Below are 27,550 nucleotides of genomic sequence, written 5' to 3' on the forward strand. Positions count from 1 at the left end.
GCACTCTCTGATGTGTGTAAAGATTGGACTTACGTGAAAAACATTTCCCACAATCAGGGCAGAAATATAGCTTCTTCCCTGTGTGAGATCTCTGATGTGTGTAAAGATTGGAAGTCCGTGAAAAACATTTTCCACACTCAGGACAGGAATACGGTTTCTCCCCTGTGTGAGATCTCAGATGTCTGTAAAGACTGGACTTATCTGAAAAACATTTTTCACACTCAGGACACGAATATGGCTTCTCCTGCGTGTGAGATCTCTGATGTGTGTAAAGATGGGACTTCTGTGCAAAACATTTCCCACACTCAGGACAGGAAAAAGGCCTCTCCCCTGTGTGACTTCTCTGATGTATGTAAAGATAGGATTTCACTGAAAAACATTTCCCACACTCAGGACAGGAATATGGCTTCTCCCCCGTGTGAGATCTCTGATGTGTCACAAGTACTGATTTCTCTACAAAGTGTTTGCCGCACTCAGAACAAGAATACGGCTTCTCACCTGTGTGAGATCTCTGATGTCTGTAAAGTCTGGACTTGTCTGAAAAACATTTTCCGCAATCAAGACAAGAATATGGCTTCTCCCCCGTGTGAGATCTCTGATGTTTGTAAAGACGAGACTTCTGTGAAAAACATTTCCCGCACTCAGTACAGGAAAACCTCATATCTGTTGGAAGGACGGCACCGTCCCTCATAGTCTGAGGTTCCTCAGGATAAGATGAATATGATGGTCCATCTACACTGTGTGGTGCCAGATGGACATTTGAGGTAGCCGGGTCTTCTCTTGGACTATACTGTGTGATGTCCTCATCTTCTACTTTACAGTCTGGAGACAACGTGAGACAATCCTCTGAGGTTTTCGTCATCTCCCGTCCATGTACTAAAATAGAAATAAAATGATTATTACTAGACATGAGCAGATTGGCTCCCCTAAACCAGGACTCCGCCCACATCAGGTAGCTTTGTCTCTGAGGATCTTACAATTCCACCCCCAAGGTAACTAGTAAATGGGTCCTCTGATCTCCTACCAGTTCATTTCTTTATTCATGGGCCTTAGTCAGAGAGTGAGGAAACAACGAGAACTGTCTTTTATAGGAATGACAGTGATGAGGGGATTATAGGACGAGTGTCCCCACCTCCTCTATCACTCATTGCCATCTTCCCAACACAAGAAGTACTGCACTTCCTTGTTTAGTCCATGATTTACTCATGAATAACAGCGGGGCTGAGCCCCACCAGAGGTCAGAGAGTGAGGATGGGGGGAGAACAACCAAGATGAAGACTTGACTGATCCTGAAGTCCATCATCATTGGGTTAATGACTCCTCCCTCATTATCACTTTCTGTTTAAGGTTCTAAAGTTTAAGGATGTTATCACATTATTATCAACATGTAAAAGTCTGTGCTCCAATCAATTCATCAGATATAAAATGTCCAGGTGGTAGAAAATGGGAACAAGAGAAGTAAGGCCTATGTAATGTACAACTTTATTATATAGGAAACTAAAATTAGGACTATACAGTATTAGAATGATGTGATGTACAACATATAGTATATAGTTCAGAAGCATGTAATGTACAATATAAATTATACAGTGTAAGGGTCAGGACTCATAATATTGGTATTCAGTAATCAGTGGAAGATTAAATGTTTACATGAGACAAGTTGCAGAGGTCCCACACCGCTGCCTCCCATCTCCTGAGACTGCACTCAGTGACTTGGGTCTGAGACTATACAGACATATCCCTCCACCCGGCACAGCCAGCAGATAACAGAGTAAGTAAGCCTGGGAGAATTGCTCTGTCAGAGATAATATTAGACCCAAGAACCATGTCCCAGGTGCCCAGGTCGAGTAACGTCTATGATGAAAATGAACATTTATGCTGCCAGCTGAACCCCAGAATCTCCATAAACCCAGTCTAGATACATAAATTATGTCTGCAGCACAGAGAAGGAAGATTATCCGAGAGAAGTACAGGAATACAGGACAGAGAACACAGCTCAGGAAAGTGACCAGGGGATTACTCTGGACCAGTGAGCAGTATGGGTGGAGGAATGTATTTAGTGTTAATGACCCACCTGTACTGATCTCTGTAGGAGTGTCCTCCTCTATAAATGTCCCCGTTATTCCATCCTCCTCCATAGACTGCTGATCATCTCTCACATACCTCTCTTCTTCTTCTGCTTTCACTTCAAATTCTATATCGTTTGGATATCCACTCTAAAAAAAGAAAATGAGAGTGAATATCATCTGTAAAATATAAACTCAAATAAAAAATCCACAATCCTTCCACGCTTCTTATACCTAATGTAGACTATCCCGATCCATTTGCCGGCGTCCTTCTTTGCAACTTACAAGAAGGCTTGCTCACTATTTATCTGGAGAAACTCCCCACCACATATCAACTACGCCTGACTCACATGCTCAAAGTCTAAGAGAGGAATTGGACTACCGGACCTCCTTAAATACTATCTGGCATGTCACATTACAAGAATTGTGGATTGGAACATTCGTGAAACTAGAAAAAAACTAGGTACCTCTAGAGAACTCATTCATGCAATTCCCAATTTATACTCTTCCCTGGTTACTCCCTCAACATTGGCCTCAAGAGATCCTGACACACCCCCTCATTCAACCCTCTTTGGTGACCTTCAAACGGGTGGCAAAATTCAGGGCTTTTTCCTCAATCTTGGGGCCTTTAACCATGATAAAAGGAAACCTGGATTCCCCCCCCACCAGAGTGGTGTCACAAAGATGTACTTGCACATAATTTTTTTTGAAAGGCACCCCCCGATTATATGAGCACTTAGTATCTATGTCCCGCACCAACCCTTTTCCTTTTTGTACGTATAGACAATTACGCCACTTCTTATCAACCCCTGCTTCAACATCAATGTGGACAAGACACCTTACACCATTTCAATCTTAATGCACACCAACATCGCGACAAAGACACTAAATTTCTTCCATATATGCCCCCACCCTCAGTCAGCGTGCATAGCCTGGGAGAAAGATCTTCAGATTTCCCTTTCTGATGATGAGTGGGATACCATTCATGAATACCCACACAAGGGCTCTCTTAATGTAGCCATTCAGGAAAATTGCTTCAAAGTCGAAACCCGTTGGTACAGAACTCGAACCCGCCTCCATAAATTCTCCCCATCCATACTCAATACATGCAAGAGATGTGAGAAAGCAGAAGGTACCATGCTCCACTACTGGTGGGATTGTGAGTCTCTTCAACATTTTTTTGGAAAAAAGTCCATGAAATCAATACACATGTAACAACACTCAATCTAGACTATTCCAAAGCGCAATACCTCCTACACCACACGACCCTATCTAAAAAAAGGCTACCATAAATCTTTGGCTATGCACATGGTGAATGCGGCAAGACTTTGCATTCCAGTACATTGGAGATCCACATGTATTCCAACAATTACAGAATGGTTTACTAGGCTTTCTAAAATAGGGGAGATGAAGGAACTTCTCTACATCTCCCAAGAACGAATACAAACTTTACAAGAACATGGGCATGTTGGACCCACTTCAAAACTACTGAGCGTTTTCAATCATATAACTCTTTGATAAATGACTGTCACACTGTATTTGCAAAGTGGTCTTTCAAACGCAATTTAAAAAAAAAAAATACACCTTTAATTAATTTAAAAAATAACTAAATAGTAAAATTAGCCCAATTTATTTGTATAATGTGAAAGATGATGTTATGCCGCAAGAATCATGATCTTTATTCTGTTCAAAAAAATTGTGATGCTTATTTTAGCCAAAATCGTGCAGCTCTAGTGGCCGCCACTGCATCAGACAGTAATAGGGAAGCAGGTATAGTCCTTCCAAGAACCATATTCTTCTTGTCCCTTTCCCCCCTAACCCCTCTCCCCCCCTTTTTTTTTTCTTTTCCTTTCTTCTCCTCTCCCTTCGTACTTTCTATTTTCTGATTCCTTTTTATCACACTCTTATATAAGGATTCTTTTGATTCCTACGAACTACGCATAGTGGGACCGAAATGAATCTGCATTGATATAAATGAGTTTTGAATTTTCATGTTTAACAAATAATTTTGTTTATAGAATTCCCAGAATTAATGTACTGTTATCTTTGTCACACTCCGTGGCTTGCAAGCCATCGGTTGTCTTTAGTGCATTCACATGCCACATGGACCTTTAACTGAAAATGTTCCGCAATGTCTTTTTTGTATGCACTTTTCTTTATGCCTTCAATAAAAAAGTTTATGGGAAAAAAAAAATCCACAGATTGTCTGTACGTGTCCATGTTCTAGATGCTCTGTCCTACCAACCTTGTAACAGTGAGGGATGGTGTGATCTTCCTGTGTGGAATCCCAGGAATACGGAGGATGGGGACATCTCTCTGGTGAGTTTCTGGTATTAGGTGGCTCCATCGTATCCTTGCGTCCTTCTGATAACTCCCCCATCACTCCATACTCCTCATCCTCCTCTTTATACTCTTCTTTAACAACAATATTATCATCCCTGAGGTTTCCACTCTGGATATATAATAAAACATTCATTGTAACAATCATGCTGTGTATAAATCAGAACTACCAATAATTGTCATCATCTACCTGATGATGGTGAGGGATGGTGTGACCTTCCTGTGTGGAATCCCGGGAATACAGAGGATGGGGACATCTCTCTGGTGGGTTCCTGGTATTAGGTGGCTCCATCATATCCTTGTGTCCTTCTGAAAACTCCTCCATCACTCCATACTCCTCATCCTCCTCTTTATACTCTTCTTTAACATCAATATTATCATCCCCGAGGTTTCCACTCTGAATATATGATAAAATATTAAATCGTAACAAACATGCTGTGTATAAATCAGAACTACCAATAATTGTCAATCGTCTACCTGATGATGGTGAGGGATGGTGTGATCTTCCTGTGTGGAATCCCAGGAATACAGAGGACGGGGACATCTCTCTGGTGGGTTCCCATTACTGGATCCATCTGTAGGAAACACACACACTGACTGAATACATTAAAAAAATCTTACACCTAAAACAAATAACTATAGGTATACAGCAGTGCTATAAGTTCATAAGTGAAAACACACTAACACAACAATAACTGCATGCTGATAGTGCATGCACTGATGATACTGAAAAATTATGTAATGAAGAATGAAATAAAAAAATTAAAATACAATGAAATACCAAAGTGTTGATATTAAAACACCATTAAAAAAATCCATGTGAAAAATGTGAGTGCAAAATTATGCCAATGTGCAATAGAGAAAGTCCTCCAATAGTGTTCAGCTCCTCCCACCACACCACATGTGCACACACCACCTCTTCCCCATCAGATATGAACTCACTGGATCAAAATGCCACACATTCTCCTGTTTGGCAATAGAGTGGTTAACCACAAATGGTTAATATTACACCACAATGATCTTCACCTCTGTAGGTGTGGATCAGTTTGCTCACATATAGGAAGAAAGAGTAGAGCTTCACTAGTGCAGTATGTCTTGAACACAGTTTAACACACTCGTATAACAGGGATTAGATCAATTATCAGAGAGGCAGTTTTTCTCCAGACTGGAAAGTACTGCCAGACCGTCACTTTCGGTTTCACGTCCTACAGAATCCCTGGACGAAGTCGTGATGACGAAACACGTTGGGACGTAGCTGTATGACAACCAGGTGCGACATAGGACGTGAAACCGGAAGGGACGTTTCTGGCAGTACTTTCCTGTCGGGTTAGAAACTGCCTCATGTTTTTCACGTGGTCTTTTTTTAATGGTGTTTTAATATCATCACTTTGGTATTTTATTCTATTTTAATTTTTTTTTATTTCATTTTTCATTACATCATCAGTGCATGCACTATCTGCATGCAGCCATTGATGTATTAGTGTGTACTCACTTATAGCCAGTGGCGGCTGGTGGGTCCTCTTTTTGGAGGGGGGGGGCAGAAAACATGCAAAATCCCCCCCCACCGGGTAGTGAGGCACTGGCCACCAGCAACACCCACCGGACCACCCACGGCACTGACCACCCGCGGATGGCCTGGTGGCACTTACCCGCTGTGTGGTGGGGCTCTCCTCCTCTCCTGCAGTGGCGGGCTGTCCTCCTCCTTTCCACCAGTGCGGGCAGCGGCAGCTCCAGTGTCCACTTCTCAGGCTTCCTCCCCTGTGTGTCTCCTCTTCCACACATCCAATAGGATGGCCTGGCGCTTTGGCCAGTCGGGAAACATGTCTCACAGACCTGCCTCCTGATTAGCGGGGAGGAACTGTAGTGTGACCATAGTGAAAATTCATTCACTATCGTCACACAACAGGGTGGGATCGGGACGCAGTGCTCTGCGTCCTGAGCCCACCCTAATTTGAAGCCTATTAGAGCCTCTGGCTCTAATCACGTGCTTCAAAATACACATCCCCTGCCTATCCCCGCCATAGTAATTCATGTGTCTGGCTTCCTGAAAGGGGCCGGCGGAGGTGTTGGGGAGGCGGCGCCCATAATGCACGGGCAGCAACTGCTTATAGTGCTACAGTATACCTATGGTTACTTGTTTTAGGTGTAAGATTCTTTGATTTTTATACATTGAAAGTGGCAGCTTATTCTGATTTTATTTATCATCACTGTCATTTTAATTCTTTGGCACATTGGGGATTGGTGTTATTTTTTATAGGTTTAGATCACATTCCCATATAATAGTTTCTGACTGAATACATTGTTTCTATGTGTTTATCAGATGATGGGGGATCTAGGTGGACCCTCCGTACTGCTCCCTCCTTTACAATAAAGTCTCCTCTTACCCGGTGATGTGAGGGGCGGCTGATTGTCCATCATGGTGTCCTTGTAGAGATCCTTGTGTCCTTCTAAATACTCCCACTCCTCCATGGAGAAATAGACACACAGGTGGGATTTCTGTGGGGAGAATTTGATTAAAAAAAATTTGAATAACAGCTGTGTGAGGTTGAGGGGTGAAGAGTGCAGGGGTGGAGATACCAACACTGTGAACTAGTCAAAAAGTAGTGAGGATAAGTGAGGGAAATGTAGAAAAGTGCCCGCCATGTTACTACAAACCAAAACCTGAATGATAGACTGATTAAGTAGAGGTAACTCATGATGTGCAGGGTTACCTAGTGCTGAATAGGGAGGACATGATTCAAGGGAGTGCATCGGGTCCGATGAGTGAAGTACACCAAGTGCCGATTCCCCCGGAAGGACACAAATATAAGCACCACCGCGGGACGGCCAACCAACATCATGCACGTGTAGTTGTTGGGAGGGAGGCACCACAAACCGAGCGACTAGCGTCCAAGCCAGTGGCGCCATGACCATCTCCCATGAAATAGGAAGAAGTTCTGGACAGCCGCACTCCAAAAATTGCCTTTTATTCAAAAAACAGGATCAAAAATACATGCCACAGCAGAACGGACAGAAGATCTGACGCGTTTCACACTATCAAGCAGTGCTTAATCCCTGTGATTAAGTCCGTTCTGCTGTGGCATGTATTTTTGATCCTGTTTTTTGAATAAAAGGCAATTTTTGGAGTGCGGCTGTCCAGAACTTCTTCCTATTTCGTTGCTATATGCATTGCCAGCACCTGTGGCTTCTAAACTGGAGGAGAGGTTTTACTTTTTGGCTGACCTACCTAGAGCGGTGATATTCCCTTTCCCTATCTTGATTCCTGGACTTTGCACATGACCATCTCCCATGCCGCTCGCAAGCGTGGAAACAACAACGCCACGGGCGTAACAGCGCCACAAGGAGGCCGCACACCCGCCGCAGGTGGTGTGACGTCGATGCACAATGACGGCACTCCTGCCCCCAGGACATCGCAAGAGGCGGGGAAGGGGAGGAGACCGGCAGTGCGCATCGCAGCTCCCGGACCAAACAATAGCCAGACAGCCCCACAAACACCACCAACGGGAATGGTTTAGCAGTATTATATAGCGGGTATCTATGGTAAAAAATAATAGAAATTCATCACTAATGGTTAACTAGGTATATCACAATTCCACAGGTAAGAAAGTATATAAACCTAATAAGACAGACGAGGCTAACAAAAGGTCAACTAGAGCAGGATAAATGTAATGAAGTTGAACCTACAGAGCACAATCACGTACTTCCATCCCTATTTTTTATACTATGAGAGAAAAAAGGGTTTTGGGACTTTAAATAAAATCACGGCCTGGTAGTGGATAACGTACATATTGCTAATGTCAGTTTAAAGAACAATTAGATATGGTAATAACACTAGTAACATACAACATTGCATGATAAAATTACATAATCCACCAATAACGTATGAATATATACATATATTACAAGGTAATGCCTACATAACCTATGGCCTCACTATTCCTGTCATGAGGGGTAAACCATAAAATCTGAAAAGATGGTACATAAATCAAACATGGCATCTGATATCTCGATGTGTTTCGTGGCTCTGGGCCTCTCATCATTAGCAGGCATGCGGTAAATCTGTAATTTAGAAGTATATAAATGGTCTGGCATATATCAACATGACTACGGAAGGGGTAAATAGAACCCTCCTGAAATACAGGTTTACTCACTAAAATCCGTATGTTGATGGTGAAGAGCCCAGGGTAGTGAGCCATCCGGGAACATTGCGACCGGGGGCTGAGTTGGGCAACCCAGTGCCGGCGACCACCCCCTTGTTTGCTTGCTTGCGTGTTGACTCGCTTGCTTTCTTGTCATCATATTGACAGGGATGGAAAGACACAGCCTTACCAGGTCGCGATTTTATTTCAAGTCCCAAAACCCTTCTTTCCCCTAGTATTCCACTGCATAGCTTCGTGTCATCTGCAAACACTGAAATCCCAGACCCGATATCATTTATAAATAGATTAAAAAGTAAGGGTCCCAACACTGAACCTTGGGGTACACCACTGATAACACTGAACCTTGGAGTACACCACTAATAACACTGATAATACTGAACCTTGGGGTACACCACTATCTGTCCAAGTATACTACATCCACGGCCACCCCTCTAAGTGTACCACGTCCACAGCCACCCCTCTGTCCAAGTATACCACGTCCATAGCCACCCCTCTGTCCAAGTATAGCACGTCCACAGCCACCCCTCTGTCCAAGTATACCACGTCCACAGCCACCCCTCTGTCCAAGTATACCACGTCCACAGCCACCCCTCTGTCCAAGTATACCACGTCCACAGCCACCCCTCTGTCCAAGTATACCACGTCCACAGCCACCCCTCTGTCCAAGTATACCACGTCCACAGCCACCCCTCTGTCCAAGTATACCACATCCACAGCCACCCCTCTGTCCAAGTATACCACGTCCACAGCCACCCCTCTGTCCAAGTATACCACGTCCACAGCCACCCCTCTGTCCAAGTATACCACGTCCACAGCCACCCCTCTGTCCAAGTATACCACATCCACAGCCACCCCTCTGTCCAAGTATACCACCTCCACTGCCACCCCTCTGTCCAAGTATACCACATCCACAGCCACCCCTCTGTCCAAGTATACCACATCCACCCCCACCCCTCTGTCCAAGTACACCATGTCCACAGCCACCCCTCTGTCCAAGTATACCACGTCCACCACTCTGTCCAAATATACCACACCCATAGCCTCCCCTCTGTCCAAGGTTTTACTTACCTCCTCATACAAATAAATCAGATTTGTCTGACAACTTCTGTCTTTCATGAACCCATTCTGTCTGTTACTTAAAATATTTTTTTTCCAGCAAGAATTCATCTATGTGGTCTTTTATTAAACTCTCCAGCCTGACTATAGAAATTAAACTAACAGTTCTATAGTTACTTGGTAAAGACTTTGATCTATTTTTAAATATGGGCACTACATTGGCTCTATGCCAATCCAGTGGTACCATTCCAGTCATTAACGAGTCCCTAAATATTAGAAACAATAGCTTTGATATGACATCCCTTGTCTGTTACTGTATAATGTCCCAGAATTAACACGTAAAAGGATTGAGGTGGCAACTCTGTAGTCCATACAGCTGACGTGTTTCGGCAACAGCCTTAGTCGTAGCTACGACTAAGGCTGTTGCCGAAACCCGTTAGATGTTTTACTTGTCACTTCATGTAACCAACCATTAAAATCGCTATATGGATTACAGAGTTGCCGGCTCTAAATCCTTTTACTTGTTTGTGCTGTGGTGTGTAAGGACACACTAAGCCTGAGCACCCGAAAGAGGATCTTGTAAATTGAACTGGGAGTTCCCCGTTGTGTGCGCTGTCTCTCTTCAAAATGTCCCAGAATTCCCAGCACCGCTCACCTCTCCTCGATGATCTCTCTGGTGACTTCTAGAATCTTCTTTGTATTTCTTTATTCTATCAGGGAGGAAGGTGGAGGCAATGTGATGGTCATATAATCACCAGACTCATAGTTGCCAGCAGACACAAATTTCCCGGGACACTCATGAATCTTCACGACCTTGTCCCGGGCTGCACCCCAGAAATCAGAGTCTGTCATGAACAGCTGAACTGCATACAAATCGGGGCAATCTCTGTGTGCTGACATGCGGGGGTCACAGAACTCAGAATACTCAGGAATGTGGCACACTGGGTACACAGATCCCTCCCCCAGCTCTCAGTACTGGGAATTTACTGATGGGAGGTCAGGTGGATCCTTCTGCCTCGCAGTGATTGGGCAGGACTCAGAGAGGGGCGTGGCCAGGGCTGCCTGTGATGTGAGCTGTCAGGCTGCAGAGAGATGAAAGGGTGGAGAATGGTAAGTGCTGTGGCGGCTCCATACTGTGCTGATAGGAATGGAAGCCAAGCACAAGATTAACCCTTTGCTAGAAGATCCCTGGTGACTGGACATTTACTGCACCCTTTCATTGCTGGCAGATGAGTTGGAAGCGTGTGACTAACCCTTTCTTTGTTAGATGATCCAGCAGTGGTGTCACTATACCTCCCCCCCCCCCCCCCCCGTGTGCCCCCCACTAAATTAGGCTGCTGGGCAGAGGCAGATGGCGCAACTGCCTGAAATCCTGTGGCACTTTGGGAAGCTGATTGGTGGAGACTGCACTGTCGGCTGCATCATTCTGAAGCTTTTGTGAAGAGGAGAGGTGAGAAAGTTGGGAGAGGGGAGCAGTTATGGAAAGAGGCAGCTGTGGGGAGGTTTAGTGAAGAGGTGGCAGCTGGCCATCCTAATGCATTGGCACTCCCTGGGCATTACATGCATGGTGGGCCCCTTCAGTTCTCCCCGCCCTATCACTGTAGAAGCAGCACTGCAGCAGAAAGTATTCAGCCGCCTCACACTGTATAGGAGCGGCTGCCAACCAGCCAGCAGGACAAGGAGTGAGAAACTGAAGAGTTAACTGTCCAGCTACAGCTGGTCCACCTCCTGCTGCCTACTGAGCCAATAGGTGCTGCTGTTCCCACCCCCTTCCTAAGTGTGTCACCTTTGATTGGGAAGGGAATATCAGAGCTGAGCTGGACAACAAACCGAGCTGCCTGGGGGGGGGGGAGGGATGGGCAGGAGAAGCAGAGCCATCAATTTAGGAGAAGGTAAACTATAGAATGTGCACAGGAAAGAGACACTTACCTCTCTGTACTCCCTTCTGCCTCTCCTCCTCTCTATCCCTCTTTCTCTCCCACCTCCTTTCTCCCCTCTCCTTCCTCGCCCTCTCTCCTCTCCCCCCTTTCTCTCTCTCTCTCTCTCCCCCCCTCTTTCTTTCTCTTTCTCCCCCTCATCCCTCACCCTCCCTCTCTCCCTTTTTCTATTGCTCTCTCCTCTCTCTCTCCCCCCTCCACCCTCACCCCTCTTCTCTATCTCTCCCCTCCCCCCTCTCGCCCCTCTCTCTATCTCCCTCCCCCCCTCTCGCCCCTCTTTCTATCTCCCTCCCCCCCCTCTCTCTATCTCCCTCCCCCCTCGCCCCTCTTTCTATCTCCCTCCCCCCTCTCTCTATCTCCCTCCCCCCCTCTCGCCCCTCTTTCTATCTCCCTCCCCCCCTCTCGCCCCTCTTTCTATCTCCCTCCCCCCCTCTCGTCCCTCTATCTCTCCCCCCTCTATCTCTAACTCCCCCCTCTTTTTCTTCCCCCCCTCTCGTCCCTCTATCTCTCCCTTCCCCCTCTCGTCCCTTTATATCTCTCCCTCCCCCCCTCTCGTCCCTTTATCTCTCCCAATTTTTGTTCGCTCCCAGCAACCTCTTTTGTCAGGCAGATTGTATGGTATGGTCGCTATATCGATGACCTTGTGATGGTGTGGGATAGCGACACTATAGGATTGCATGAATTTTGGAAATGCCTTAATGACAATCAGTTAAATTTGCATTTTTCAATTGAGCATGATGCCATCCCTTGTGGGGAGTTTATTCGATCCAAACAAAACTGTTCAACAGACTCAGCCTTTGAGCTAGAATGTAAGGTCATTCATCAGTGCTTATTGGACCGAGGTTATAATGAATCTGTTATACACCAAGGACTGGAAAGGGTTTTCATAATGGACAGAGAGGAATTACTATCAGATAAGCCTAAATGCAAGAGAGAGTATAAAAATAAGAATAAATCTTATAAACCTTACAACTCTAGAAATAGAAGAACGGGCAAACCTATTACATTTGTAACTACATTTTCCCAAGAATATCATCAAATAGTCAGAATAATAAAAAAGAATCTGCCAATACTGTATACAGATAAAGATTTAAATGGGATATTGAAAGCAGGTTGCCATTTTTCTAGCCGACAAGCGCCCACATTAGGGACTAGTCTTAGTCTTTTCTCATCTAAACAATGCCAACCCACCTGGCTCTCCTATCCTGGAAGTTACCCCTGTAATACAAAAACCTGTAGGTACTGTAACTTGTGTGTTTTGGGTAAAATATTTTTTTGCCACAGCCACAGATGAAGAGTTCATTATACAGCAATACATCAACTGTGGCACAAACTATGTGATTTACATGATCACCTGTATTTCATGCAGCCTCCAATATGTAGGAACATTACTGTGACACAAACAACCCAAATGCAAGAAATATTTTGAATGCAACACGTCACTTTAGAGAATGTCATCAGGGTGATCTTTCCTCATTTCGCTTCAGAGGAATAGAACGGTTGTCTCACTCGCCCAGAGGAAGTGACAGGAAGAGAAGGCTACTGGGGAGAGAAGCATGATGGATTCTTAGATTAAAAACTAGATCACGTCAGGGGTTAAACCTGAGGTGGGATCTGGACTTACATTAAGAATGTCTCTCCCCAGAGCCTCCTCTCTCTCTTCCTTTCTCTCTTCTGGGGTCATCTTCTTTTTTTTTCACATACCCGGATTATTATTTTCATCTTTTTTATTTAAGGTTTTTTGAATTTTATAGTGTGCTTTCCTATGCATATGTCTTTACGTGTATGAATGTATGCACGCGTATGTACATACATGTGCATATTATCACTACAAGGTGTGTGAAAATGAGTGGCATACACATGGATCACCCTATATGTATTGCAGCCGATTCTCTTTTTTTGGATAATTGCCTGCAGTCAATAAGACAATCAATGGGTGGAGCCTGTGATCTTTAGAGCTACTATTTATTTCAAAGTTTTATGTTTGTAATGTGGTTATGACTAAGGCCTTAGAGGCTGAAACCCGCCAACTGACTTAATCTGCATTTGTTCACTGTGGCTATTTAATAAATTGAAGAAATTTTAAGAGTAACAACCTGAGTGCAGATCATTTTTTCCACATTACTCTACTTAGCCAGTGACTGTGGATCGAGCACCTGGGAGCTCCGCTATCTATGTGGTGTATGGGTAGTAGCACTGACATTTCTGTTTATACTTTATCTCTCCCCCCCTCTCTCTCCCCTCTCGTCCTCTCTCTCTCATATCCCTCTCTCTCTCCCCCCTCTCTCCCCTCTCGTCCCTCTCTCACTATCTCCCCCCTCCCTCTCTCCTCTTGTTCCTCTCTCCCTCCCCCCTCTTGTCCGTCTCTCCCTCCCCCCTCTTGTCCGTCTCTCCATCCCCCCTCTTGTCTCTCTCTCCCTCCCCCCTCTTGTCCCTCTCTCTCTCCCCCCCTAGTCCCTCTCTCTCCCTCCTCGTCCCTCTCCCCCTCCCGTCCCTCTCTCCCTCCCAACCTCTCGTCCCTCCCCCCCTTGTCCCTCTCTCTCTCCCTTCCCCCCTCATCCCACTCTCTCTCCCCCTCCCCCCACTCTCTCCCCCCCTCTTGTCCCTCTCTCTCTCCCCCTCTCAACCCTCTCCCCTCTCTCTCTCTTACCCTCTTGTCCCACTCTCTCTCCCCCTCCCTCTCTCCCTCCCCCCTCTTGTCCCCCCCCTCTCATCCCTCTCCCCCTCTCTCCCTCCCCCCTCTCGTCCCTCTCTCTCTCCCTTCCCCCCTCTCGTCCCTCTCTCTCTCCCTTCCCCCCTCATCCCACGCTCTCTCCCCCCCTCTTGTCCCTCTCTCTCTCCCCCTCTCATCCCTCTCCCCTCTCTCTCTCTTTCCCTCTTGTCCCACTCTCTCTCCCCCTCCCTCTCTCCCTCCCCCCTCTTGTCCCCCCTCCCTCGTCCCTCTCTCTCTCCCCCCCTTGTCCCTCTCTCCCCCCTTCTTGTCCCTCTCCCCCCTCTTGTCCCTCTCTCTCTCTCCCCCCTCACCCTCTCTCTCTGGCTGTGTAAAATTGGTACTTGATGGTACTTAGTATTAGATAGTTACACACACACATACATCAGGGTCTGCTCACTGGTCTTCACTAGTGACATATATAACATAGGGAATTATTTACATACAGCCCCGGGGTTTGCTGAAATTGCGATAAACTATAAAGAAAAGCTTTTGAGAGTTTTCCTCTTTATCAAATCTGAAACAATACCTGAGGAAGAAAGGGAAGCCCGTCTTTTCAGTGTTACATTCGTACAATAAAAAAGTATCATTGCATCCAGCATTACTCTCCTATTCCGTAATCTTATATTTTATATATATATATATATATATATATATATATATATATATATTTGTTTATTTATTTATTTAAAGGTCAGGACAAGCGACAGACGAGCGCATCCAAGAGATGAAGCCGGGGTCACTACACAGAAAATCAATCCAAGGAAACAACAGGCAGGACGAGGAATAGCAAGAAGGAGCTCAGAGACAAATGAGAATATTGCTCAGCCAATGGGAGATTATCTCAGCATGACTTACATAATGAAGGAGATGAGGGGGAGGGGAGGAAGTCACTTATGGTGACCATAGATGCATGGAAATTCAGCTGGTTCAGCAGGGATCGGTCACATTTCCATCCATGTGTGGTCACTGCCGGATAAAAGTCACTTGATCAGCGGCTGCAGCCAATAGCTTCATCACTGATCTGTGTATTCTGAGAGCGGAGGAGCGCCCCCCATTGTCAGAATACAATAGTGCAACGGGGAGGATTCCCCCATCCCCCTCCAATGTGTGGATGGGGGAATCACTTCAGTTTTTTCCTCTCATCCCGCTGGCTGAACGATAAAACTGAACCATGTATGGCCAGATTTGGTAACAAGATATATTAATCATCAACTGATCCCCCTGAAGGGGTTAATCTACATATTACCTCCTCTGCCGCCAGATCCTACAGTGTATTCTCTCTACGAAAGGTTCTGTCTGTATCTGAAATCACTTCCTGTCTGACATCACTTCCTGTCTGTATTCCATAGAGACTTCCTGTCTGGGTAGAGGTGAGATCACTACCTTGTGGAGCTCAGAGGAACTGCAGCCCCGAGAAACATCTCGTAGTGTGAACATGTCCTTGTGCTGTGTGTGTATGTACTGTATAACCTTCCCCTTTTCTCTCCTCCCTGAGTGTGTATAAAGAGGCGGAGCTCTGAGTGTGTATGAAGAGGCGGAGCTCCTGCTGGAACAGCGATCGGAGGAGGAGTCTAGGAGGGAGATGACAGAAAGCGCAGCAGACTTGCAGGAGTGAGCGAGGAGGATCCAGTTCCTTTGCCATCGGAGGTGAGGAGAGTGTGAAGGATGTTGGTGACTCAAGGCGCTAATGCGTTTGGTGTTGTCAGCTTCTAGAAGAGGAAGGTCTTGAGTTTTTTCCTGAAAGCCAGATGGTTTTCTTCCATGCGGATGTGGGGCGGAAGTGCGTTCCATAGTCGAGGTCCTTGGACTGCGAACCTTCGTTCTCCCTTTGCTTTGTAGCGGTATTTGGGAATGAGAAGGAGGTTTTGGTTAGACGATCGAAGATTGCGATTTGGTGTGTAGTGTTTTATTTTCTCTCGAAGGTATTGAGGCGCGTTTCCTTGTATGCATTTGTGGGTGAGGCATAGGGTCTTGAATGTGATCCGATTCTTTACGGTTAGCCAGTGTAGGCTCCTAAGGGATGGGGAGATTGACTCCCAGGGTTTTTTTCCTGTTAACAGTCTTGCCGCTGTGTTTTAGATGAGTTGTAAGCGCGCAAGCTGATATTGGGGTAATCCTATAGTGAGTTAGCGTAATCGAGTCGGGAATTGATAATTGTTCCAACTACTGCTGCTTTGTCCTCCTCTGGGATGAAGGGGATAAGTCTACGTAACAGGCGGAGGAGATGGTGGGATCCACTGACAACCAATCCTATTTGTGCATCCATTGTCATTTCTGAGTCAAAGATAACTCCGAGACTCTTGACTTCGGTGCTCGGAGAGAAAGTCTGTCCTAAGACGGTGAGAGGTGTCCACAGAGCCTTGTTTTTGGCATTTTGGTTAGCGTGTAGGAGAAGAAGTTCTGTTTTTGACCCGTTGAGTTTGAGGGAGCTAACGGTCATCCAGTCATCTATCATAGTGAGGCATTTTTCTAGTTGTTGATGGTGGTCTTTTTGTCCGTTGATGCGAAGGTACAGTTGGGTGTCATCAGCATATGAGTGGAAGGAGAGGTCCGATTTTCTGATGATTTTGAGGAGTGGGCGGATGTAGACGTTGAAAAGGACTGGTGATAAGGGTGAACCCTGCGGGACTCCACAGGAAATTGCCCGGGTTTCAGAGGTGAATGCTCCAAGTTTCACTGTCTGGGAGCGATTCTCTAAGAAGGATACAAACCATTTTAGCCCAGAGTCTGTGACTCCTGCTACTTCTTTGAGGCGGGCGAGTAGAGTGTTGTGGTCCACTGTGTCAAATGCTGCACTGAGGTCTAATAGTACCAAGAGACATGATTCTCCGTCATCAGCTGCTTCGAGGGCATCATCCCATATTTTGAGAAGTGCTGTTTCTGTGCCATGCCCTGGGCGAAAGCCTGATTGCAGAGGATCCAGGAGTTGGTGTGTGTCCAGGTGGCGCTGTAGCTGTTGTACTACCGCTTTCTCCATAATCTTGGAGATGGTATTGAGGCTAGTTATTGGTCTGCGGTAGTTGGGGTCCTTAGGGTCGAGATTGGGTTTCTTTAGTAGGGGTTTGATGATACCTTCCTTGAGAGTGGTTGGCACAATCCCCTCTTTGAATGATTGATTTATGAGGTGTGTTATAGTAGGGGCCAGAATGTCGGAACATTCTTTCAGGAGTTTTGTGGGGATTATGTCATTTGGAGATGTGCTGTCTCGAAGACTTCTCATGATGTTTCTAGTCGTGTCAGTGGAGATTGGTGTTAAAGATAGATCTGGTGATTTTGTGATGTTCGTGTCGACATCCTCTTCTTGCTATGGGTGAGTTGTTTTTTTGTGGTGAATTGATTTGCGAATATTGTCGATTTTGTCGATGAAGAACTTTGATAGCTCATTACAGAATTCTTGCGTATCGTTTGCTGGGGGCTCTAAGCAGGTAGGGTTCATTGATTGGGAGACTATTTTGAAGAGTTCCCGCGGTTGGTTTAAAGCAGTTGAGATGGTGTTTGAAAAATGTTCTTTTTTGGCTTGGAAGATTGCCTTGTGGTATTTCACAGTGAGTACTTTGTATTTTGAATGGTTTTCCTTGGTAGGATTTCTTCTCCATGCTCTTTCAGCTCTTCTACGTTCTTGTTTCAGTAGTGTGAGGGTGTCATTAAACCATCTGGAGTTTTTTTTGCGGATGAGTGTTCTGCGTTTTGGCGCCACTAAGTCTGCTGTTTGTAGTAGTGCCTTGTTTAGGAAGTTGAGTGTTTGTTCCGTTGAGAAGTTTGAGTTTAACAATGGTATTTTGTTTGATAAAGTGTTTTTGAAGAGTTCAGAGTGTAGTTTCTTTTGAGATCTGTTCCAATGTGTTGTTGTTATATGTTTCTGTTTTTGAAGGGTGGTGTCGGTGGTGATTTTAAATTTGATGGCGTGGTGGTCCGTCCATGGAAGCGGTGTGTTGTCGAATATGTTGATGTCTATATTCTGTTCGAAGATGAGGTCTAGAGTGTGTCCTGAACCATGCGTGGGAGCATTTATCAGTTGTCGAAGACCTAGTTCTTCCAGTTGGTTAATGCAGGCGGTCGCGATAGGGTCTTGGGTAGAGTTTGCCCAGAGGTTGAAGTCCCCGAGTACCAGAAACTTTTTGTTTTGCAGAGTGTGCATTGAGATGAGTTCGGTAAGTGGTGTAAGGAGATTGGTCTTTGGTCCTGGAGGTCTGTAGCATAGTAGTATATGAATGGTGTCTTGGGGTATTGTTTGAAGCCGCAGGGAGAGTGTTTCCATAAAAGGCACTGAGTTCTGTGAAGTTGGTTTGGTGAACACCAGATGCGATTTGAAGATCACTGCTAGGCCTCCTCCTTTTTTTCCAATTCTATGCTCAGTTAGGATGCTGTAGTTCTCAGGCACCAGTTCCGTTAGGATGATGTTGCAGTCAGATGTTAGCCAGCTTTCTGTAATGAAGAGGCAATCTATGTTGTTTTCGGTGATGAAGTCGTGGATTTCCAGTCTGTGTTTGACTGAAGATCTGGTGTTGATCAGGGCGCATGCTAGTTGCTGTGGTTGGATTGGTGTCTCCTTGTGTTTGATGGTTGACTGTGGTTTGGTCCGTAGTATTTTTTCTTTTTTTAGTCTTTTTTTACTGTCGGTTGGTATAGTTAAGGTGGTGTTTCTTAGCCTGTGGAGGGCATCCGCAGTGTACTTGAAATTGCACATGGTGGTAAAGACTGTTGCTGAAGGCGGATGCGGGGCCGCTGGGGGATGGAGGGGTTGGAGGCTGTTCCTGCTGCTGGAGATATAGTTGCCGGCTGAAAGATGGTGTGTAGTACTGGTGGTGATGGGGGGCTGCCTGCCTCCCTCCTGTTGATCCAGAGGAAGGCAAAAAACCCCTAGCTGAGCCGGCCAATCGCTACAGCAGAGGAAAAAATTCCTTCCTGACCCCCCCGGAGGGCGATCGGCTCATATTGCTCCGGTGAGTGGGGAAGCACTACTAAGGGGGCGCCCTCACCATCACGTGTGTAAGAGGTGGAAGAAGGCGTGGCTACACTACAGCTGGCACAGTTTGGAGCACCGAGAACTTTACACCTTATCAACTTTTCATTGATTGGTGGATTTGTTTGAGCAAAATAAGTTAATTGAAGTAGATGCAAAGTGGAAGCAGTGGACTTGCAGATAATACTATATTGAGTACAGAATATTGTATGATTACATGAATTTTCACAGATTTTTAGTTTTTTTTTAATATAGCAGCAAATATTATAAGATTAAAGAAGTAGGTGTAAAGTGGAAGCAGTGGGTCTGCAGGGAACAGCATTTTGAGCACAAAGCACTTTATGTTGTATATGAATTTGCACATGGATCAGTTTACTTCATTTATTCATAAACACCATAAGATCAGTGAAGTAGGTGTAAAGTGGAAGCAGTAGATCTGCAGAGAATATTATCTTGAGCCCCTAGCAGTTATCAACTTTTCATTGTTTTGTGGACTTTTTTTTTAGAAAAATAAGTTTGTTGAAGTTAGATACAAGGTGGAAGCAGTGGACTTGCAGAGAACACTATATTGAGTACAAAATATTGTATGTTTACATGAATTTGCACAGGTTTTTGTTTTTCGTTATTATAATAGCAAATATTATAAGATTAAAGAAGTCGGTGTAAAGTGGAAGCAGTAGATCTGCAGAGAATATTATTTGTGCCCCTAGCACTTTATATATGAATGTCTCCACATATTTTAGTGTATTTGTGATGATTTATGTGCACACACAATAGGACAGCGCTGTGACACATAATGCTCTTCTAGTTGATAAAGGGAATACTTACCTTTGTTACAGCAGCAGTCCGGTATAAGTTATTTTTGTAGGTATTTGAGTTGTTACACATAGCGCGGGTTTTATTCTATTTATATTGGGGACATAATTGCCCAAATCTGGGGATCAGGAGCCATTTCCACCCTTTACTCTCGGCTGGGGTTCTTTGTATCCATATAACAGATGTTCTACATGACTAGATTTTTATATTGTAAGCTCTATCAAGCAGGACCCTCTGATTCCTACTTTATTAAAGTGTATTGTATTTGTACTGTCTACCCTCAAGTTGTAAAGTGCTGCTTAAACTGTCTGCGCTATATAAATCCTGTATAATAATAAATCTGCAATCAATTTTACTGTCTCCCCCCCCGAGCAGTAATATATTTCTATCCCCCTTGGTGGGAGTGGAGATGACCCATCTATAAGGATATACAGTACATACACACACAGCACAAGGCCGTGTTCACACTACGAGATGTTTCTCTGGGCTGCAGTTCCTCTGAGCTCCACAAGGTGGTGATCTCACCTCTACCCAGACAGGAAGTCTCTATGGAATACAGACAGGAAGTGATGTCAAGTACAGACAGGAAGTTCCGGGTGAGAGGTGAGTCAGGAAGAAGCAGAGAGAAGAGATTGCGGGAAGAGGCAGTAGAGGAGGTAATAAGATCTTATTTTCTATTTACACCCAGTAACCCCCCGTCATGTCCGTCCTCTTCCTCCATAGTCACTGTGATGTCTTTTATCTCCAGCAGATGATGATACACACATATATAGTGTGGAAATGTAGAATAACCCCGTATATTATATTTACTTCGCAGGTAGTTATTGATGTCAGTAAATGCCAGTTTCAGACATTTTTCAGAAGTTATTCTGGGCTATAAATGGATTAGGAATCTGGGCGGGGCTAGGAGCGCATTTTAGGACCTCTTCACCCACCAATAACCATCCATGACAAAGATTAGGGATGAGCCGAACCCCCCCTCCCCGTTCGGTTCGCTTCGCAGCAGAACATGTGAACAGGCAAAAAATTTGTTCGAACACCGTTAAAATCTACGGGACACGAACATGAATAATCAAAAGTGCTCATTTTAAAGGCGTATAGGCGGTCCGCATCACACACGCTCGTATTCCTCCTCTCGTGACCATGGCTAACTCTTCTCCACTACAGAGGGCTCTTAAGATTGCCTCACATAATACCCAAGGCCTTAATTCCCCCGTGAAAAGGCGCAAAGCCTTTCAAAGCTACAATTCTAGGGGCTTAGATATCGTTCTTCTCCAAGAAACTCATTTCTCCTCCAATTACTCCCCTTCCTTCCTCCACAATAAATATCCCACTTTCTTCCTAGCAAATGCAAATGAAAAAAAAAACGGGGAGTTGCTATACTATTTTCTAAACAGACTCCGTTCTCACACTTTGTAACAATTAGGGACACTGATGGGAGATGTATCTTAGTCAAAGGTTCGATTGAGGGAAACCTCTACACCCTCATCTCCTATTATGCACCTAACAGGGGCCAAGCCAAATTTTTCTCCTCCCTACTTGCAAATCTTTCACCCCACTTCGAAGGTAGGGTGATCATGGGCGGCGATTCCAACATCACTTTTGACCAGGTTCTAGATAAATCGGACCATGGGATTCCCCACCTTAAAAAAAAAAAAACCCCAAACAAAGTCTCCGGATTTCCAGACTCCTCCACTCTCTAGGGTCTTATTGATACCTGGAGGGAACTCAATCCATCAACAAAAGATTATACACACTACTCAGCCCCTCACAAAACCTATGCTAGAATTGATCACATATTCATGCCCACTTCTGAAATACACACAGCCTCCCAGGCCTCCATACAAGATGTCCCGTGGTACGATCACTCCCTAGTGACACTAAAACTTTTAAATTCTTTATCGCCCCCAGGTTCACGACATTGGCGCCTGAATGAAAAAATTCCATCCAATCCTGTACATTGTATTATGCTGGAAAAAGATATTAAAGTGGTGTTCCGGCCGAAATTATACTTTTTAAGTAAAAATACCCCTATAATACACAAGCTTAATGTATTCTAGTAAAGTTAGTCTGTAAACTAAGGTCTGTTTTGTTAGTTTATAGCAGTAGTTTGTTATTTTATAAACTTACAGCAGGCCGCGGCCATCTTAAGTGTGGGCATCTGAAGCCAGACTGTATTTCTTCCTGGATCTCAACCTTGCAAATCTCGCACAAGCAGTGTAATAGGTTTCAGGTCAGGTATCCATAGCAACGGCAGTGTCAGAGGAAGTTGCCGCCCCTTCCCAGAAGGCATTGCAAACAGGAAATGATGCGATGGGCCGCGGCCAGGGAGGAGGAAGTGAAAAATGAAAACAGCAGATATACAGTAGGTGCTGAAAAAAAAAATGTAAAAATATCCAATTCGTTTACAGTGCACAGTTTAGTGAGGGATGCTGAAGAGTTGTAAAATGGGGTGGAACTCCACTTTAAAGAATACTTCCTGATCAATGACACCGGTGGCGTCTCTCCTAGCTCCCTTAGGATTGCACACAAAGCGGTGATTAGAGGGAAGCTTATCCAACTTTCCTCCCAATTAAAACGCGAACGACAAGCGGACATTTTAAAACTAGAAAAAGAGTTCAAAGAACTCAGTTTATCCCATAAGCGGAACCCCAATCCCACCACTCTCTCTAAACTAGACACCACCAGATTGACCCTCAATTTAGCCTTGACTTCCCAATGCAGATAGACATCTTCATTGGATCGGTGGCAGTCACTACTTGCGCGCTAACAAGTTTGGCCCCCAGTTAGCGGCCAAACTCACCCCGAAACATAGGACCTTTGCCCTCCCCAAAATAAAATCCCTGTCGGGTTCTCTTACCCAACACCCCGAAAAGATTCTAGATGCCTTCCAATCCTTTTATTCCAATTTGTATTCTGACAGATGTCCTATCTCCCACAAAGACCTAGACTCCTTTCTAGAGAACATCCCGCTGCCAAAACTTTCTGACTCCCATCGTTCTATCTTGGAGTCCCCATTTCAAGAATCCGAGATCCGAGCGGTCATAAAAGACCTCAAAAAAGATTCTGCCCCGGGCCCGGACGGATTCTCAACCTTCTATTACAAAACCTTTACAGACACGCTCTCTCCGTATCTGGCCCGTCTCTTTAACTCCTTAAGCAAGTCCTCCCCCTTGATCCTGATGCCAATCTAGCCTTCATCTCGGTCATTCCCAAACCGGGTAAAGACTCCAGCGAAGTGAGCAATTACAGACCAATCTCGTTAATCAATAATGATTTAAAAATTATGACAAAGATATTATCGAACAGACTAGCTTCATTTATAGGTTCTTACATACATAAAGACCAGGTGGGGTTCATCCCGGGGAGGCAGGGACCGGACGAGATGCGGAGAGCAGTAAACGCAGTCTCCCTCATGAAGTGGGGTTGGGATGGCGCCCCCCCCCCCCCCCCAGGAGGGCTTCCTCCTCTCCATTGATCTTCAAAAAGCATTCAACACTGTTGCCTGGCCCTGCCTTTTTACAATTCTACAGAAATGGGGTTTTGGCCCTAACTTCATTAATGTACTAGAATCCCTCTATCATCAACCAAAGGCACGGGTCAGAATTCAGGGACACCTCTCAGATCAATTCCCTATAAAGAAAGGCACAAGGCAAGGTTGTCCCCTCTCCCCACTTCTTTTCGCAGTGGCGAAACCTTGGCCATCGCGATAAGACAACATCCAGATATCAATCGAGTCCGCTGTGGCCAATCAATGCACAAATGTGCTTTGTTTGCGGACGATGTCCTCTTATTTATTACATCCCCCCTAATTTCTACCCCCAACATAATCCAATTTCTCTACGCCATTTTGAACTCGCCTCCAGACTCAAAGTAAATATGTCAAAATCAATTGCTCTTAATGTATCAACTCCCCAAGACACTGTATACAGACCGATAGGTCAATTCCCATTTTCCTGGAACCCCACCTCCATTCCCTATTTAGGCATTAATCTCACATCCGGCATTGACCAAATGTTCAAATATAATTACCCTCCCATGTTTAAAAAACTCACCGAAGACCTGAATCAATGGTCCCTCTACAAACTATCCTGGCTAGGCAAAGTGAACGCTGTTAAAATGACTCTTCTACCCAGAATATTATACCTCTTCCGCTCCCTCCCTATTCCAGTCCCCAAATCACACATTCAACATTTACAATCCGCCATCATCCACTTTATATGGGACAAAAAGGGACACAGATTTTGCAAGGATGTTCTTTTTAGACCCAGAATGAAAGGAGGCCTAGGCCTACCTAACCTGTGGTGGTACTATCAGGCAGCGCAGTTAAGCCAATTCTCCATAATTTATCTTAAAGGGCCCAAACCAGACTGGGTGAACATGGAACGAGAAGCTGTCCCTAATTACACCTTAGATTTCTTGCTTTGGAACCTACCTAAAAGACGCCCCCCCTATACTAGCTCCTACATTATCCCATTCGATGAAGTTATGTGATTCCCTACATAAGATGAGACCCCTAACCTCTACCTGGCAACCACTTGCCCACATCTTCCATCTACATCACCAACCTCATCTGCAGAAATCGCCCCCTCCGCTCCTCCCAGGACCTCCTGCTCTCTAGCTCCCTTGTTACCTCCTCCCATGCTCGCCTTCAGGACTTCTCCAGAGCCTCTCCCATCCTCTGGAATTCCCTGCCCCAGTATGTCCGATCAGCCCCTACCCTGTCCACCTTTAGGAGATCCCTGAAAACTCATTTATTCAGGGAAGCCTATCCCACACCCACCTAACAACTGTCCCCGAGCCACCCCCATCAAATCATCCCCCGCATCTATTACCTTTTGTACCACCACCCCCTCCCTTTAGAATGTAAGCTCTACAAGCAGGGCCCTCCTGTACCTTTTGTATTGAACTGTACTGTAATTGTGTTGTCCCCCTTATACATTGTAAAGCGCTGCATAAACTGTTGGCGCTATATAAATCTCGTATAATAATCTTCCGTAACCCCAGGTTCCCCCCAGGTTTAGATATCCGAGCTTTCAAATAGTGGCTAGACAAGGGCCTATACAGAATTGGACATTTCTTTAATTCTAATGGACCCCTCACTTTACCATACTGCACCTCAAAACTTGATATGCCCCCCTCCGAAAAATTTAGGTTCTATCAAATATCACATTTTCTGAACCATTTATGGAAGAGCAACGAAAGCCCACTCTCAGTAACTCCCTATGAACAATGGTGCTCCTCGGCCGTGGACACGAGAGGAGGTATTTCTCTCATATACTCATCTCTAGCTGAACCATCGGAGAAAACGGCCTACATGTTGAGCTGGGAGCGTGATCTTGACTTCAGCTGGGACCTGGACCTATGGCATTCCAATTTTGCCCGTTCTTTTAAAGGTATACTAAACACGTCCCTGAATGAGGCTAGCCTCAAAACTTGAACACGTTGGTATTTGGTACCTTCTCGTCTTGCAAAATATTTTCCTCAAACATCACCTCTCTGTTTTAGAGGATGCAACCACATAGGTACTCTTCTACATATTTTATGGGAATGTCCTAGAATCAGAATGTTTTGGAATAAGATTTTCTCCCTTATTCGCAGAACCGTTGGCTTTGCGATTAAGCAAGACCCAACTATCGCCTTACTTAATTGTCCAATCCAAAAAACTTCTAAACCTAACCAGACGCTGATTCGGTTTATCCTCCTTGGAGCCAAAATGACTATTACCCGGTCTTGGAAATCTCCGACAGTATCCTTCCGTTTAGCTAAACAAAAAAGAAAAGACTTCCAATACCATCCTGGACACTTTAGACAAATTTAAAATCATTTGGGAACCTTGGGCTACCCAGGTGGGGATCCCCCTATAACTCTGAATCGTAAAACATAGGCTCGATTCCTTCCCAGGGTGGTCCTCGGATACCCTCTTGTGATAGTCTTCTGTGCACCTCCTCTCCCCAAACCTCTGTCATACGCACTTTACCTTTTTCTCTTTTTTTCTCCCTTTTTCTTCTCTTCTTTCCCTTCACTGTACTTCTTGATACTTCTTTTCTCCGGCTCTCGGCATTAATAAGATCTCCTTTAAATAATCTATGGGTTGATCTCGGGGAAAGTTTCCCTTCATTGTTCCCTCAGGTCCTTTCGTATAAGGTATTCTAGTTCCTGTGACTGACCTCTGTTCGACCCGCCCTAAGAGTACAACCCAGACTGTTGCTTCTTTGGTAATGACTTCATTCTTGATCTTCTTGTCATTATTGCGTTAATCAATGTTATGCTCTGGGTTTCTGGACCTCTCGACCATCTGTACAGCAAGGTCCCGGGTGGGGTGCTGGTGGCGGGGGGGTGCAGGGACCTTAGAGCATTACCATATAACTATATAAAGGAATATAAGCCTAGTGTTATGAATACTACTCGTCTTCTTTGTATACGAAATCTTCTATGCACCCGATGAGCAAAATGTTCAATCTTCTTTCTTATGTATTGTTGTAATTCTTCAATAAAATTACTCAAAATAAAAAAATAAAGGCGTATATGCAGGTTATTCTCATGAAAAGTGTTTGGGGACCCGGGTCCTGGCCCAGGGGACATGGATCAATGCAAAAAAAAAGTTTTAAAAACGGCCATTTTACATAGTTACATAGTCAGGTTGAAAAAAGACACAAGTCCATCTAGTTCAACTATTTTCGGGAGCAGTATAATAATGCTTAAGAGCTGTCACCTGAGCTGTCAAGAGCTGTCACCTAAGAGGAGGGTAATTACGGCGGGTGCCTCCCATGGAGGCAGGTCAGTCGTATTTTTTTTTTTTTTCTTTTTCGGTCCGCCGGCAGAGAAGAAGAAGTAGACTTCGTGGGACAGTTTTATTTTTTTAATTTTTTTAATAAAGGACTTGTCCCAAGCCTTCTCCCCAAACACTTTTTATGACAATACCATGCATATAAGCCTTTAATATTAGCACTTTTGATTTCTCCCATAGACTTTTAAAGGGTGTTCCGCGGCTTTCGAATTTGCTGCGAACACCCCAAATTGTTCGCTGTTCGGCGAACTGGCGAACAGCCAATTTTCGAGTCAAACTCATGTTCGACCCGAACATAAAGCTCATCCCTAACAAAGATCTGCTTTTTCCAATCCAAACACGTCGGATGTCACCAGGTTATGAAAGGTGCCCTCTCTGTTTACATCTAAGCGGTATCCGACCCACCTTTTACTGGAGTGTCTGCAACTGGGACTCTCAGTATTCCTCATTTCCTGCTATAGAGGCATCTATTGATTCACAGGCACCACAAACTCTGTGGAACTACAGGGCCCAGCACACCTAGTCATCTACAGCCGGGGTATTTCTGAGTAAGTGCTGCCAGGTTACCCCAGGAGTTGTCTGACACTTCGTGTTGTGGATTCAGATATTTTATCCATAGTGCAAGCACTTTTATTATCTGTAGATTAACCCCTTCAGGGTCAGAGCATTTCCCCATTTATGGGACCGGAACATTCTCTTCGATTTGGAG

At 44.9% G+C, this 27,550-nt stretch overlaps 2 protein-coding genes across 2 annotated transcripts in view; one reads left to right on the forward strand and one right to left on the reverse strand.

Annotated features, from left to right (window-relative positions):
- LOC141121825 (uncharacterized) overlaps positions 1–15,634 on the reverse strand; it is a 197,010-nt gene extending 181,376 nt beyond the window's left edge. Inside the window, exons 1-3 of the mRNA XM_073611541.1 lie at positions 15,519–15,634; positions 6,791–6,902; positions 4,884–4,981 (exon numbers count right to left, since the gene is read on the reverse strand). Coding sequence (XP_073467642.1) covers positions 4,884–4,981; positions 6,791–6,875 — 183 coding nt within the window. The 5' untranslated portion in view covers positions 6,876–6,902; positions 15,519–15,634. The remainder of the gene's footprint in view (positions 1–4,883; positions 4,982–6,790; positions 6,903–15,518) is intronic.
- A 4,831-nt stretch (positions 15,635–20,465) lies between these two features.
- Positions 20,466–27,550, forward strand: part of LOC141121904 (uncharacterized) — a 140,954-nt gene continuing 133,869 nt past the window's right edge. The window contains exon 1 of the mRNA XM_073611660.1: positions 20,466–20,707. The gene's annotated coding sequence lies outside the window, so the exon portion shown is untranslated. The remainder of the gene's footprint in view (positions 20,708–27,550) is intronic.

This window comes from Aquarana catesbeiana, unplaced genomic scaffold, assembly GCF_042186555.1.
Source record: "Aquarana catesbeiana isolate 2022-GZ unplaced genomic scaffold, ASM4218655v1 unanchor233, whole genome shotgun sequence".
Lineage (NCBI taxonomy): Eukaryota > Metazoa > Chordata > Amphibia > Anura > Ranidae > Aquarana > Aquarana catesbeiana.